This window comes from Lepidochelys kempii, chromosome 3 (genome assembly GCF_965140265.1).
Source record: "Lepidochelys kempii isolate rLepKem1 chromosome 3, rLepKem1.hap2, whole genome shotgun sequence".
Lineage (NCBI taxonomy): Eukaryota > Metazoa > Chordata > Testudines > Cheloniidae > Lepidochelys > Lepidochelys kempii.
The window spans coordinates 142,156,538-142,172,127 of NC_133258.1; the positions used below are offsets into that span (position 1 = coordinate 142,156,538).

The window sequence follows — 15,590 nt, forward strand, 5'->3', positions numbered from 1 at the left end:
GGTCTGCAGGCACTGGTGAAAGATGCTGCCCCCTTCCTGGGACAGAAGATCTGGAGACAGAAAGAGGCGTGTGAAGATTCCAGACAGCTGAAGGAGATTTGTGAACCACGGTTAACAAGGCCAAGCTCAGGCAATGGGCCTCATCCTTGCTTTGTCCTTACGTATCTTCCTTATCCCCTTTTGTATCAAAGGAAAAGGCATACATTAAAACCTGCCCTCACTGTAGAAGGAAAGTCTTTAAACCACAATTTGAGGACTTCAATAGCTCAGACATAAGTTAGGGGTTTGTTACAGGAGTTGGTGGGTGAGATTCCATGGCCTGCATTGTGCAGGAGGTCAGACTAGATGATCATAATGGTCCCTTCTGACCTTAAAGTCTGTGATTCTATTTAACAGAGACAGATTGTGCCTCCTTGCTCTGCAACGGAAATAGCACATTTTCCATTGAGCCTTGTCACAAACAAGTCCATCATTTGTTGATCTCATCTGGAAAGAATAGTCTGAACCAGCTGATCCTTCAGGGATCATTCATGCATCTGGGAGCTGCTCCTGCTGAGACAATCTGCAACTACATTATTCCAGTACATTGATAAGCAACGTTCTTTCATGAGTATCCCCCCCACTCAACCATTGATTGACACTTCCAACGTCACTGTCCAGGATGGACACTGAACTGCACACCCATGAGCATGTTCATCCTACTTGACCACCCGTCTAGAGAGGCTATGATGTTCTGAGGCCTGGTACTCAACAGCTGAAGACTGTCCCAACTTGGGCTGTAAACCTGGGACATCTAGTGGGGCATAGGTCTCATTCTCAGATGGGCAAACAGAGTCACATATGTTCTGGCTGCCATAAACCCCATGAGACCCAGGAAGAACCTTACTCTCTGTCTGGGGCAACTTTGAATCTTTAATAGGCATTGCTTCATTCCGAGAAACCGGTCTTCTAGCAGCCCAAGCTGCCATAATGACAGAACACTCTGGAACCAAGGAGGTAGCTGGGACCAGAACAGAAGTTGGATCAGGAAACAACAACAGGTCTGAAGGTTCAATCATCAGATCTGAAGATACACATGGACTCATCTCCTTCATTATTGAAACTATAGGTCTCCTGTTAGGATCCATAGCGGCCCTAGCCAAATTAGACAGGTGCAAGAGTTCTGATGCATGGGAACTGGCATTGTTAACATTGGCCGTCTTGCTCCTATGCTTCTTTTGCGTTGATACTGCAGCATCTGAGGTTGAAGGCGCTAGCAGCCCTTGTTCAGAGGCACTGCTTATATCCATCTTCAGGGATCCAGAAGAGGCATTTGGAACCAATCCTGGTCCTGCACCTGCAGAGGTACAGAACAGACAATGATGGCTGAACTGATCCCTGACTTGTCTTCTGGAACAGGAAGAATCTGACCACGCTGCCCTTGGACGTATCTCACCTTGTGGACTTGACTGAGGGAGCGGCAGAAACAGAGTCTGGTCCTCATAGGGGCTGCAGCTTCATGGAACCCTGCAGTAAGCTAGAACCTGGAGGCCACTGGAGCTGAGGCTGCTTTTTCGACCTCGGAACAGATGACTGACTGGGTCCAGAAGGTGTAGCCCCGAGGGTTTCCTTCAGCTGAAGGAGCTGCAGACGAGCCTCCCTGTCCTTGTGGGTTCTGGAGGTGAAGGTCTTGCAGATGGCCCAGATACTTCAGATAATGCACATGGTCGTATGATACTGAGAAGACAGCTGTGCAGGAAGCATGTCTCTTAAATCCTGGCTTTTTTTTTTTTTTTTTGCTTCTTCAGTTCCTCCATATCCTGGAACTAAGGAAATAACATAACTACTTGCTGACTAACTACAGTAGAACCTCAGAGTTATGAACACCCGAATTACAAATCGACCAGTCAACCACACACCTCTCATTTGGAACTGGAAGCACAATCAGGCAGCAGCAGAGACAAAAGGAAAAGCAAATACTGTACAGTATTGTGTTAAAAGTAAACTGCTAAAAAATAAAGGGAAAGTGTTAAAAAATATTTGACAAGGTAAGGAAAGATTTTTTGTTTGTTTTGTTTAAATTAAGATGGTTAAAAGCAGCATTTCTCTCCTACTTAGTAAAGTTTCAAAGCTGTATTAAGTCAATGTTCACTTGTAAACTTTTGAACGAACCATAATGTCTTGCTCAGAGTTACGAACAACCTCTATTCCCAAGGTGTTTGTAACTCTGAGGTTCTAGTATATGTAAACTAACACTAACTAGAAGAAAAGGAGTACTTGTGGCACCTTAGAGACTAACCAATTTATTTGAGCATAAGCTTTTGTGAGCTACGGCTCACTTCATCGGATGCATACTGTGGAAAGTTTAGAAGATCTTATTATATACACACAAAGCATGAAACAATACCTCCTCCCACCCCACTCTCCTGCTGGTAATAGCTTATCTAAAGTGATCACTCTCCTTACAATGTGTATGATAATCAAGTTGGGCCATTTCCAGCACAAATCCAGGTTTTCTCACCCTCCGCCTCCCCCCCCCCCCCCCCCCCCCGCCACAAACTCGACTCTCCTGCTGGTAAAAAAAAGGGGGGGTGAGAAAACCTGGATTTGTGCTGGAAATGGCCCAACTTGATTATCATACACATTGTAAGGAGAGTGATCACTTTAGATAAGCTATTACCAGCAGGAGAGTGGGGTGGGAGGAGGTATTGTTTCATGCTTTGTGTGTATATAATAAGATCTTCTAAACTTTCCACAGTATGCATCCGATGAAGTGAGCCGTAGCTCACGAAAGCTTATGCTCAAATAAATTGGTTAGTCTCTAAGGTGCCACAAGTACTCCTTTTCTTTTTGCGAATACAGACTAACACGGCTGTTACTCTGAAAACTAACTAGAAGAAAACAAGACCCGAGCGTTGAAGAGACAGGAAGGGTTCACATCTTCTTCTGGCATGCAGTTGGGAAGGAAACAAGGTGGAGAGGGTGGTCCACCCCACATAGTCTCACCCTCAGTGTGTTGGGATACTGGGGGTGGGGGTGGGGTGTGGAGTATGAGAGTGCTCTCGCTCAGGGGTTCTCAACCTTTTTCTTTCTGAGGCCCCCCCCGCAACGTGTTATAAAAACGTCACGGCCCACCTGTGCCACAGTAACTGGTTTTCTGCATATAAAAGCCAGGGCTGGCGTTAGGGCAGGGCAATTGCCTGTGGTCCCATGCCACAGGGCCCCCCTCCTAAAGCAATATTGGTCAGGCTTGGGCTTCAGCCCCAGGTGGCAGTGCTCAGGGCCCCAGACTTCAGCCCCATGCAGGGGTGCTTTGGCTTTCTGCCCTGGGCCCCAGCGAGTCTAACACTGGCCATGCTTGGAGGACCCCCTGAAACCTCCTCACGGCCCCCCCCAGGGAGCCCTGGACCCCTGGTTGAGAACCACTGTTCTAGCGGACACTACTTGAAGAGGGTTCTACTGCAAAGTACCACAAGGTGGCACGGTACCCATGAGTAGGAATATGCAGAGCCACTCAAATAGGAGCTATGTATTTTTAAAAGGGGCAGGTACTCATTTAAAATGTACTGTCCCTAGAATACCTCAAGTCCCAATCCTACAACTCTTATTCCCACAAGTAATCTTTACTCAACATGAAAGTCACTAGTGCTATATTCCGGACAGAGATTACTCAGGCAAGTAAGGATTACAAGAATTAACTCTTTTCTTCTCCAAAATACCGTTTTTTTAAATGGGTACCGTCTTTTTAAAAACACATGGTTACTCCTGTTTATTAAGTTAACCTATTTATTAAAAGTTACAGTAATTATCTATAATGTTCTCCCTACTTAGAGAAACGATTTCAGGTTAGAATTTTTAAGAATCTTTCTGCAATCCTCATTCTTGATTCTTTCATTCTCCAGGAAAACTTACCAAATGCTGCAGTTTAGTTTTCATAGTGATGGGTACACCATTGACAACAACTTTGCACTTTTCCCGTGGCGTTATGGTAACTTTACCCTCAGCATTTGTGAATGTAGCATGCTTGTCTAAAATGCTGAAAGATAAAATACTTTTTGCAATTCATGGATCTCTTAAGAATCAAGCTAAAAGTAAACATTGCCCATCTCAAAATCCTGGAAAAAAATATTTATTCTAATTTTGAAGATAGTAAACTTTTACTTGTATTCCAGTAGCTCCTACAATGTGCTAGGTAGGCACTGTCCACATCACCCAACCTGAGAGAAACTGCCTCTCCTCCACAGGACATATACCATGCTTGAGATCAGCAGAGGCACCAAAACTGAAGCTCCCTTGGAATAGAACAGAAGTCGCTGCTGGCAGGGCATTCTTTGAGGGCCCCATGACTTTGGGATTCAACTCCCTTAACTTGGTGCAAAATAGCATAAATTTGTAGACCCTCAATGCATTCTGCAAAGCCTATTACTGTTGAGCAGGCATTTGGCAAGGGCTGATCTGGCTGGTGGTGGGGTTTCTTTCGGGAATTTGGGTGAGGAGATACCGATTCAGTTTGTGATGCGATTTGCTGCTGGGTGGCTATCTGTACAGGGGACAACGTGCTGCAGTTGTAGATCTGTAATGATGTTTGTTGTGTGTTTTTATTTGATGGCAAGAACACCCAGAATCTAGGATAAGCCTTACTGTGTATCTATTTAAATCCAAATAAATAAATACCCTGAAGAACTCATGAGCTAAGGCCCTGTGTAACATGTAACATGATTTAATTGGGGATCAGTCCTGCTTTGAGCAGGGGGTTGGACTAGATGACCTCCTGAGGTCCCTTCCAACCCTGATATTCTATGATTCTATGTCACACAGTTGCTAAAATCAGTTCAACTATATATATATATATTTTAAAAACACAAAGTTTGTCTCTCACTCTCATGTTTTGTGAGCTGCACTGTCTCAAAAGCATGCAGCTACCTTGGTGGGTTATGATGCAGCCACTGAGGTAGCTGGTTTTGGAGCGGCTGATGGCCTTGAAAACATGAGCTCTAAGTGGCTCAAAAGCTTGTCTCACTCACCAACAGAAGTCGGTCCAATAAAAGACATTACCTCGTGCACCTTGTCTCTCTAGCTCATCAGGACTAAAGTCCCCAAATTAAGAGTAAATCAGTATTTTTGAAGTTGTTGTATAGGTTTTTAGTTTTATGACAATTCAATAGCTGAACTTTGAATTAAATATTGAAATTTAACTTAACACTTGTTACAGTTTTGAAAAGGGCATTTTTCAGAAACAATACATAATACACTCAATGAGTTTCCCCCTAGCCTATTTTTCCTCCATTCTTCATAAAATGGGTTCATGGTACAATAGCCAAGTTCTCACAGCTCATATATACACAATATAACATACATTCCTCTGGTTAAAAAAGACACAGGCTATTGTGTCTTGTCTCTTACTAATGTATATATACTTACCCTAAACCTTTAAGGGTTATTGCATTTGAGGCTGACTGACCAACATCACATGAACCTGAAAGAATTAAGTTTTTGGCATAAGTGATGTGCTCTGGGTAACAACAGTTACACTCACCACTTAAAATAATTGCATTTCAACTTTTTTCTCCTATGTGAATCTGATGAGTTGTGCTTGACTGAGAGACCTGTCATGTTATTGCTATTATCTGAATATTAAATATATTTTTAATGCTTTTAATGTATTCTGGGTCCTGATTTATATAAAAGCTTCCACACTTGGCTTCTGATTATGGAGGCATTTTATAACATTTAGAAATGGAGCTATTCCTGACACAGAGGATATTTAGTCCTGTGGACTAAATGCCATGTGCACAACACCTAATTGGTCTGTGAGCTGCCTGATCCTCATTAGTTGAGCCAGCCCTCCAAACTGCAGCTCCTGAAAAGAAAATGTTGCTAGTGGAAGAACCAGCGTTTTGTAGGCAAAGGAAAAGAACCAGATGGAATCAGGTGACAAATGGTGGAAGCTGGATCAGATATCAATAAATTAACTTGCAAAGTGACGGGCATATTTCCAGCTATTAGCGACTAACACCCAGCAAGTCTCAGATGGTTACTTTCACAGGTTAGGTTTATATTGTATTTTAATACCCGAAAACATTCCTCTAATTTGAACCCTTTTAAGTGAGCTTTGCCACATTAACAAACAAAAGGAGCACGTTTGACAGCGGAAAAAAACAGCTTAGACAAGATTAGACCCTGAAAAAACACGACAATCTCATTACATGTATGTGTGGCTGAGCAACACGATACTTGAGCATATATTAGCACAACAGCATTTCTGTTATGATGAATCATAAGATACAGAAAGAAGCATTCCTACGAGCTATGTAAATTCGTGCAGCTCTTAATACTAGAATATGAAGCAAATACAATAGAGTACCGTCCTGAATGAAGTGCTTGAGAACCCCGGAGAGCTGAGGGTCTTCATTGATATTCAGGAGATATGGGAATGTCTCCATCATCCGTCTCTCCTGATAAAGAGTTCAGATTCACATTATTTTAGGGTGACATGTTGGAAAGCGCCAAATGACAGCTGATAATATACATGGAGGATTACTTTTTTCCTCTTTTGTTAAGGAGATCATAAACACTGGCTGTTCAAGGACATCCTGAAAAATATCTAAATACCAAACATTCACAAGACTAAACAATAGATAATAAATTGTCACACAAACATTTCCCAAAACACAATGAAACTGTTTTTCAAAAAATGCCCAGATGCTACAAAGGTGGAACTATAAAAGTAGGTAGAAAAATGGTTAGTTTGATTAATGATTCAATTACAATTCATGTTGTTTAGGTTATTACTAGCCTCACTTCAGCTTTAGTAAGTTTTAGAAAGATGCAGACAGTTGTTTTTACAAATTATACTCATGGATTATGTTAGCTCACACTCTGTTATTGGTGGTGCTGTTTTATATCATGAAATAAAATATAGGCTCAAAAAGAGGGCACTCTTTAGGAATTTCCCTCTGGCCTACTATCTGTTAAGTGGCATAGGCATAATATTTATTATTATTCAGTGTTTGTATTGCAGTAGCATCCAGAAGGCTCAGTCAGGATCAGAGTCCCACAGGGAGAAGCACTGTACAAACATTCTGTCAAAGATCGTCCCTGCTCCTAAGACCTTACAGTCTAATTTAAGACTGGACACAAAAAGTGGGTGTAACAGTGAATCAGAAAGAACAGGGGAGGATGCATGAAACAGTAATAAGATACACTGATGTAGGCTAATTATGCAGACAGCTAGATAATTGTGAGCACACTTTTAAAAATACACTATAAAATATAAATAAATATCATGTATCCAAACTGACCATCCATGTAGCCATTATCAGTTGGCAGTTACCGTGTGTGTCATAGTAGAAAGGGGTCTTGAGGCGAGATTCAAAGGAGGAAATGGTAGTGGCTTTGCTGACTAATTCAGGGAAACCATTCAAAACAAAGGATGTCTTGGAAGAAAACACAAAGGTGATTTGGGAAGAAGAAGGCACATGATTGATGGAGGCGGACTTCATCAGCAGATTGCAGATGACAGGAATGAAGAGATAAGACACAAGAGACAATAAATTGGGAGGGGCTAACTTATAACTTGCCATAACATGGATCTTCCTATCCCCTCTCCTTCCCTTAATTCAAAGGTAAGATGGTATTTTTAAATACATGCCAAAGCTTTTTTCATTTGGGAAAAAAAGTCTAGAAAAAATTTGTATTAAGAATGGTTACTTTTAACACTCCAGTTAAAAAAGTTATATTATTTGAAAGAATAAGTCAGAAAACATTGTAAATGTTTGTTAAAGTTAGTTACTCATATTTCATTTAAAGGGGAAATCTTTAGTTCTATCCCTCAGTGCTTGGAAGTGATACAGGCCTGGGTCTTGTAAGTTTTGTACATAATTTGATTTTCTTTATATACAGATGCTGTGTTTCCAAAAATAACCACTCCTCCTCATAATCAGATTAAATGGAACAATAATGGCTATAAACAAAAGATGTTATAACTGATTATTATATAACACAGTTTAAGTGGCGTGCTTTTGCAATTTATCCAAACTTAAAGACACAAGAAGAGGCAATGCTATTTAGAAGAAAAAAAAACTTCAAAAGTACTGTATCTTTTAAAGCAAGCCAAGTGTGGACAGACATGGTAGCCAAAGGAAGACTAGAAAGGAACTATAGTAAGTCTATAATTCACACTGCCCTTTAAAGAAAAAGCTTACCTGAGTAATTGCAGCATACTGCTGTTCCCATTCCTTCCGAGCTTCTTCCAGCCGATATTCCCATGTTAGCTGAATAGTCTGAATCCGCAGTTCATTTTCAGCCAGCAAACATTGCAGCTCTTCTGGAAGGGGAGAGAGGGAGGAAATTTCAGCTAGGATGTGTGTACATACAAAGACACAAAACCCCTGTGAATTTAATCTTCATTTATTAATTTTTAACTTCCAAAAGAAGTACCTGTTTTGATAATGTCTGAATAACCATTATAAAGTGATTAAATCATAATATAGCATCTCCGAATTTACAGATAGAAATACAGGAGCTCCGTTAGCTCCCTCTGTTAATGCAGCAACTTTCAGATGCAAAGTTTAGAAAGCAAGCTGGACTCTTGGCAGTCCTCTGCTAAAGGAAAAGAAAAAGGTCTAAATTCAGAAGTGTCCTTGGAATGGTCTTTCTACTCTTCTTGTATGTGTCAGATAACCTCTCTGTGACTGACTCCCATCTGTAAAATAGAGATGGTACCTGCCCGCCTCACAAGCATGTTGTGAAGATTACTGCTGCCAACCCTCATGAGTTTATGCTAGTCTTGTTACATTTGGGGGAGGTGTGTGTATGTGATTTTTTTTTTTAAACCCCAACTACTGGAATCATGTGATTACATGAAAATCTCAGCTTTTATATTTTTAAACAGTTTTTAGCCCTTATGGTTGTGGAGAAAAATCTGAAAACAAGAACTGGGTATACCCTGAAGGTGCAGAAACTGGAAGCAAGTAAAAAGAGTATACACTTTACTATTTCAGTAAAAAGTCTCATGATTTTTAAGCCAATCTTATGATTTTTATAGGGCTTGACTCATGGTTTTTGAACGCTTGAGATTGGCAATAATGGGTTTAATGTTTTGTAAAGTGCTTTGACAGCAGCTGATGAGACATGCTATGCCAGTGTTAAATATTTTTAGTAATATTACGTGACCATCTGTAAAACTACATATGCACGATAGCTTTACCTTGTTCCTTAGAGGGTCTCCAACTTTCTCTCTTGTCCAGTTCAGAAGACAGAACGTCTCATGAACCTATCCCTCCTTTCAACTCTACCAGTCCCCCTTTGCTGTTAATGCCATGGGCCACTAGAAAGGGTTCCAGATGCCATTTTGAGAAAAACGGATGCATCTGGTACTTGTAGTTCCTTTAGCACGATTAACTTTGTAATACATACTGGTTTCATCTGCTACTGTTTTCCCAGAGTTTCCAAGCCCAGTCAGTCTGGACAACAGTTTGTTATTTTCCGCTTTCAGCTCCATTATATGCTTCTCCATTGGACTTGCATTTATTACTGCTTTGTTCTTGATCTTTTTTGTTCTTTCACATATGCAAATATGAAAAAAGAAGAAGAAGAAAAAAAAGAGGCCAGTCAGTTATTACACCATGATGCAGCCAGCCTCAGCACAGAGCCTTGACGGGCGGAGAAGAGCTTTCCTAGGCAAAAATGCTTTTTTCCTATTTTTTTCAGAAATATTAAGTGGAGTTTTGGAACTTTACAGATAAAAACACCAGCACTTTCTCAGGTGCTGCAGGCATACGAGGTCTTCCCCTGCATTGGAAACAGGAGTCCCAGCCCTTTTTCCCCCTCTACCAGCACAGTAACCATCCCCTTCTTTCCCAGCTGGCTCTTTTCGTAGGGTCTTGTTGCAGTGGTACAACCACAAAAACAAGATGTCAAAGCAGACCAGGAAGTAAGAATGCACTAAGTCTGAAGTCACACAGAAGACATGAACAGGATAGTAAGAAGTTGGGTTTGCAGGGACATGCTCTCACCATCCTCTCAAACAGTTGCACATGTGCCCCACTGCTGGCTCCTAGTCCAATTCTCAGCCCAGGAAACATCAGGGGGAGGCAACATGTGCATGCTGCAGCAGAGACTGAGAAATGGGGACTTCCTGGTACAGAGCCCACAGCAGACCTATGCTGAAAGACTGGATACTTAGGAAAGGTAGAGAGTGAGTGAGGATGTCTTGGGAGAGCATGGAAACCTCTTCAAAGAGTCATAATTGGGGTTAGAAGATGATTAGGAGGGTGAGGAAGATAGAGAAGTAAGCCGGAGTGGAGTAAGAGACATATGTTGGAGGTCCAAGGTTCCCAGGACAATATATAACCAGCACTCTCCATACAATTTAGTGATCAGAAACCTCACTCTTAATGTCTAAGGATGAGCTCCTAATTTACTACTTCAATCCACTGCTTTTGTTTATTCAAGTTTCATACACTTTAAAAACAGTTTAAAAACACTGCAGTCTCTTTTTATTTTGCCTAGGTGTCTGGCTGCATCTTGGACACACAGCAGAAATGCAAACAATTTTACAGTTCCTGAAAAACCACAAAACTATACCTCTCAGCATATCGTAATGTTGACAAAGTCTCTTCATAGCAGATGTCTGCTGGACTTACAGCTGCAATCTGTGAATACATACAAAAAGTGTTAGTACAATTTAAATTCCCTATTTGAGTTCTGTTTATTGGTTTTACAATCACCGAAGATATTACAGATCAGAGAAGGTTTACAAAGGACAAATCCATTGGTTAACCCCTTAAACATAAAGAGAGTCCTTAGCGTCACTAAGACAGCAAGTCACTTTTTGTAATACAGAAATGATGATGATGATGATGAACCACCACCATCTTTAGAGGTCGTGCAAGGAAAATGAAGAGAGAGATTTTAAACAGATTAACCTAATTTGTACAAAATTAGTCATGTAGGCCTGGATCCTGAATACCTTTATTTACACTGGTAGTCCTTACTCAAGCAAATAGTTCCAAGACTTCAAAGGGACTACTCGTATGATCAAGATGTGGAGAATATGGCCTTTGGTTTGTTTCACACTCCACCGAGGAATGGAAGACTCAAGTTTGAAGAAAACTGGCTCAATAATTTAAAAGTTACGAAAATTTAGACGTCAGCATTTTCATGCATGCACACCAGCCCCTTCCGATTCATTTTCTTGCTACCCTCACTTAACAGCACTGTAGAAATGGATAGTCAGTTGGAAGCAATGACAGAATCAAGGGGAGTTCTGCTTTATTTAGGATGGCAAAATCTGGCCCACGGCATGGATGATCAACAGTGGGCTCCAAAGAAAATAGTAGAGACCAGTTTTCAAAAGGCCATATACAAAAATGTGCATGCACTTTTGTGCACTCATGCAAATTCCACTGTGCTAGCAAACCTTGATTTGTGCACAAACCCTTTGTGTGTGCAAAGGTAGGTATGTGCAGGATGCTGGTACATTTTTAAATCTGATTTTCAAATGACTCAAATACTGACTAAGAAAAGAGTCCTTTTAAAAAAGCCTTTAACTTATCTTGAAGTATAGACAATAAGCTTCATTGTTTACTTTATTTTTATGTTATAAAAGCAAAGAGACTTAAAAAGGAATGGTTATAGATATTACTGTACAGGCACACTTCTTGAGGGAAGCGGGGTCAAAAGAACATGGCCTTGAATCTGACAGTGCACATAAGGGAGGGTGTTCTCAGAATTGCCACACTTGGTCATTGGGACAGAAAGTGAGCGAGCAAGTAAGCATGAGGATGACACTGCAGCCTGGTGGTTAGAGCCCTCACCTGGAAGGGGGAGGACCCAAGGATCCAGGCCCCCTCATCCAATGGCTTTTAAAATTATTTATCCAAAGTGGAACTGCTTCAAGAGGAGACAGAGCCCCACATCACAATAACCCATAGCCCAGTGGTTAGAGCACTCACCTAAGAGGTAGCAGATCCCTGTTCAAATTCCTTCTCTCCTTCAGGTGGAGGGGGTACTTGAACTGGGGTCTCCCACATGCCAGGTGAGTACCATAACCATTGTGCTAAAAGATATGAGCAAGTGCTTCCTCCTTCCCTGTCCTCCATGCCCAGACTTCTTGCTAAAAAAGCATAAGCACCTAATGCCAAGAGAGGGTTTGCAGCTGAGAATCTGAAGCAGAGAGAGGTGGCTCCCTCCAGCCTGGACTTAGTCACCTATCTCCAAGAGAGTGGTGGGGCTTAGGACAGACCCTTCGCCTTGGCATCTCTGATTGGCTAGCTTAGATGAGGCACCATTCTAGCTTTTGTGAATCCAACTCTTGAGGCGCTTCTGTCACAATATAGTTGCCCCCCCCGGAAGGGGGTTGGGGGCCAGGTAGACACTAGCCTCATATGCTGCTAATGCTTTTGTAGGTAATGGAAAGAATGTAGGAAAGCGTTAAAGGTATGAATGCGGACTGAAAGGTTCTTTTGCAGGTTGTAAAAGGCCGGGAAGGGGGAGGAAAGAAGAAAAGAACAGGTTAACTTGATGTTCCAGCTAAACCCGAAGATAAGAAACTGACTCTAGCCCAAGGCCAGCCCCCCCGACCAGCCATGAGAAAGGAGAGTTGTTGAACGAAATGCAGGGCCCTGGAAAAGGAGCGAGATGGCGAAGGCCATCAGGGAACAAACAGAACTGTCTCACAACCCTGAAACCGGTGTGTTTTGGGAAAGGTGAAGAAGCCACGGAAGGCTGGTTTGGACTGGCACAAAAGCAGCAGGAACAGACGTCGTGGACTGGAACACCCACAAAGGAGCCCAGGACTTAAAACCCTCCTGAGAGCTGGAGCAATTTGGAGATTGGCAGCAGACCCTGGACGACCTGTGCGCACAGGACAGAACTCCCGTCCACCTCTCCCCCTCACGTTACACCCAGGCCTGGCCCAGCCTCGGGTAGTGTGGGTGTGAGTATGAAAGTGGGTTAGGGCTTTGGGAACTAATGCTTTCTTCCTTCCTCTGAGTGATATGGGGAGTACCCATCACACTCCGTTATTTTATTATTTTATCAATAAAGCTTTAAAACACAGACACTTAGTGTGTTGTGTCATCTCCTCCCTTAACGATCCTGTGGCCTAAGCCTGATCACCTGACACCTCAGGCAGATTGGTAACAGAAATCTGTCACACTTCTCCCCCCCCCCCGTTCATCCTATAGGGAGCTGAGGTGCCTAACCCAGGCTTTTGTGAATCCCAGTGATTTTCTAAGTGCCTAGAAGTTAGCATGATGATGCTGAGCATTGTCACACCTAAGTTCCTTTGGGAATCTAGCCCACTGTGCTCCTATTTTAATAAAAAAATACCAGAACCCAATTTCTGAGCAAGTCAGTCAACTTTACCATGATAGTCCTGCTGTTCCCCCCAAGAGCCGACTGTAGGAGTTTTGTTAGAACAGAGTCTCTGTATGGGATGTGTAACACTTTCTTCCCCATAGCCACCTCAGCCAGAGCACTAAGGGAAAAATGATTGAGTGAGTAAAGGGTTAAACAATACTCTTGACTATAAATCTAACTAAAGAACAAGGAGAAATACTTTCACTAGCTGTACCTGTGTAGACGCTTCACTATATTAGCTCGTGGTACCATAATTATACATCATATGTTAACTAATCTATAAAAATAATGGCCAAGATTTTCAAAACTAGTAACTTGGGATGCCTCCATTTGAATTAAAAGCACCTGATTTATTTAAAAGGTGCTAAGCAACCACCCTCAGAAAATCAGGGCATTTTAAAGGTGTCTCAAGTTGTGTGCCTGAAAATTGAGACACGCAAAACTACTAGTTGCTTTAAAAAATTCTGACTAACCACCAAGTGAGGCAGCACATTATGATTTCCCTCCCCAGATCTGACCCAGACGCTGAGCACATAGGCAAGTCAATGTATATTCTATGCTTCAGTTTCTCCACTTTTAAAATGGAGATAAAATTAATTACCTTTCAGGGATGTTGTGAAGCTTAATTTATTAATGTTTATAAAGGGTTTCCAGATTGCTCCATAGTATGCACTGTGCAAGTGCAAAAAATTATGTTAAGCTTATTAGGTAGAAGATACAAACTGAGGGAAGGCTGCCATTCCTACCTTTTGAACAAACAAACACTGTTTATGTGCCACTTGCAGAAAGGTCCCTGTTGTACCTGATGACGTTTCCCAAGGTGGTTAAACTCAGATTTACACGTGTCCCTTCTCTCAGTCTGTCCCCTTCAGAGCCTGAAGACTTTTGCCTTTCACTTCCTGCCAAGTCCACCATATTTATAATGGACTGCTTGGTGATATCTTCATCTAGAAAAATCTGAAAGAAATTCCATCAGTGAAAGGAAAATGAGGTATTAGGCCATATCCTTAAAATCACAGCAAGGTACGGCAACCTAAAATCTGTGTGGATAGTCTGAGTAAATATATTGTGATTATGTACTGGCATTAAGAAGCAGAGAATTATTGAAAATATGGAAAGTAACGTTATGGCTCAAGGAGAATGAACTTTTGTGTAAAAATTAAGCAAGACACTTAAGAAGGGGTGGGGGTAGGAAGATAAATTCAGCTGTGATACAAAGAGTTACATCCATACCAATGGACCAGCATCAGCAGGGGAGCAAACCACAGTGTACAGAGAAGGAGAGTATATAGAAGTTCAAAGAAGCCTTTGAAATAATACTTGCTAAAAGACATGTCAAAGCAAGACTTGCCCAGCAAAACAAATACCATACTCAGACGCACTGGAACAACGGACACCTAAAGGAGGTTGCAATAATCTTGGCCTTGCCTGCATTGGGAATTTGTTGCAATTCCAGCAAATGATGGCCAGACACAGTTATAGTTTCATCAGTGCATGTGTGGACAAAGAATGCCATGGCTGGCACAAGTGGAGCTTATCCTTGCAATAAGCCATTTGTGACAGCAGCATCACTTTTGCAATCCTATGCCTGCACTCCTATAGCTCCATCTGCATCTGAGTCCATGTAAGGAGGAACTCTCTGCAACCAGCTTGATAGTGACAGGCCTGTTGTCACATACAGCTCTGTGTAAGGATGATCACAGCAGTGAGAACTACAGCAATTACAAATTATTTCCAAATCACAGAATGATAGTACTGGAAGGGACCTTGAGAGGTCATCTAGTCCAGTCCACTGCACCCATGGCAGGACTAAGTATTATCTAGACCATTCCTGACAAGTGTTTGTCTAACCTGCTCTTACAAATCTCCAATGATGGAGATTCCACAACCTCCCAAGGCAATTAATTCCTGTGCTTAATCACCCGGACAGTTAGGAAGTTTTTCCTAACGTCCAACCTAAACGTCCCTTGCTTCAGTTTAAGCCCATTGCTTCTGATCCTAACCAAAGAGGTTAAGAACAACAATTTTTCTCCCTCCTCCTTGTAACCACCTTGTATGTACTTGAAAACTTATGTCCTCCCTCAGTCTCCTCTTTTCAAGACTAAACAAATGCAATTTTTTCAATCTTTCCTCATAGGTCACGTTTTCTAGACCTTTAATAATTTTTCGCAAAAAGAAAAGGAGGACTTGTGGCACCTAAGGTGCCACAAGTCCTCCTTTTCTTTTTGCGAATACAGACTAACACG

General features: G+C 41.8%; 1 protein-coding gene across 1 annotated transcript in view; it reads right to left on the reverse strand.

Moving 5' to 3' along the window:
• The window catches only part of LOC140908810 (kinesin-like protein KIF28), a 62,415-nt gene that overhangs the window by 30,096 nt on the left and 16,729 nt on the right, over positions 1–15,590 (reverse strand). Inside the window, exons 6-13 of the mRNA XM_073336682.1 lie at positions 14,147–14,301; positions 13,351–13,462; positions 10,567–10,634; positions 9,383–9,539; positions 8,184–8,261; positions 6,344–6,434; positions 5,401–5,455; positions 3,892–4,015 (exon numbers count right to left, since the gene is read on the reverse strand). Coding sequence (XP_073192783.1) covers positions 3,892–4,015; positions 5,401–5,455; positions 6,344–6,434; positions 8,184–8,261; positions 9,383–9,539; positions 10,567–10,634; positions 13,351–13,462; positions 14,147–14,301 — 840 coding nt within the window. The remainder of the gene's footprint in view (positions 1–3,891; positions 4,016–5,400; positions 5,456–6,343; positions 6,435–8,183; positions 8,262–9,382; positions 9,540–10,566; positions 10,635–13,350; positions 13,463–14,146; positions 14,302–15,590) is intronic.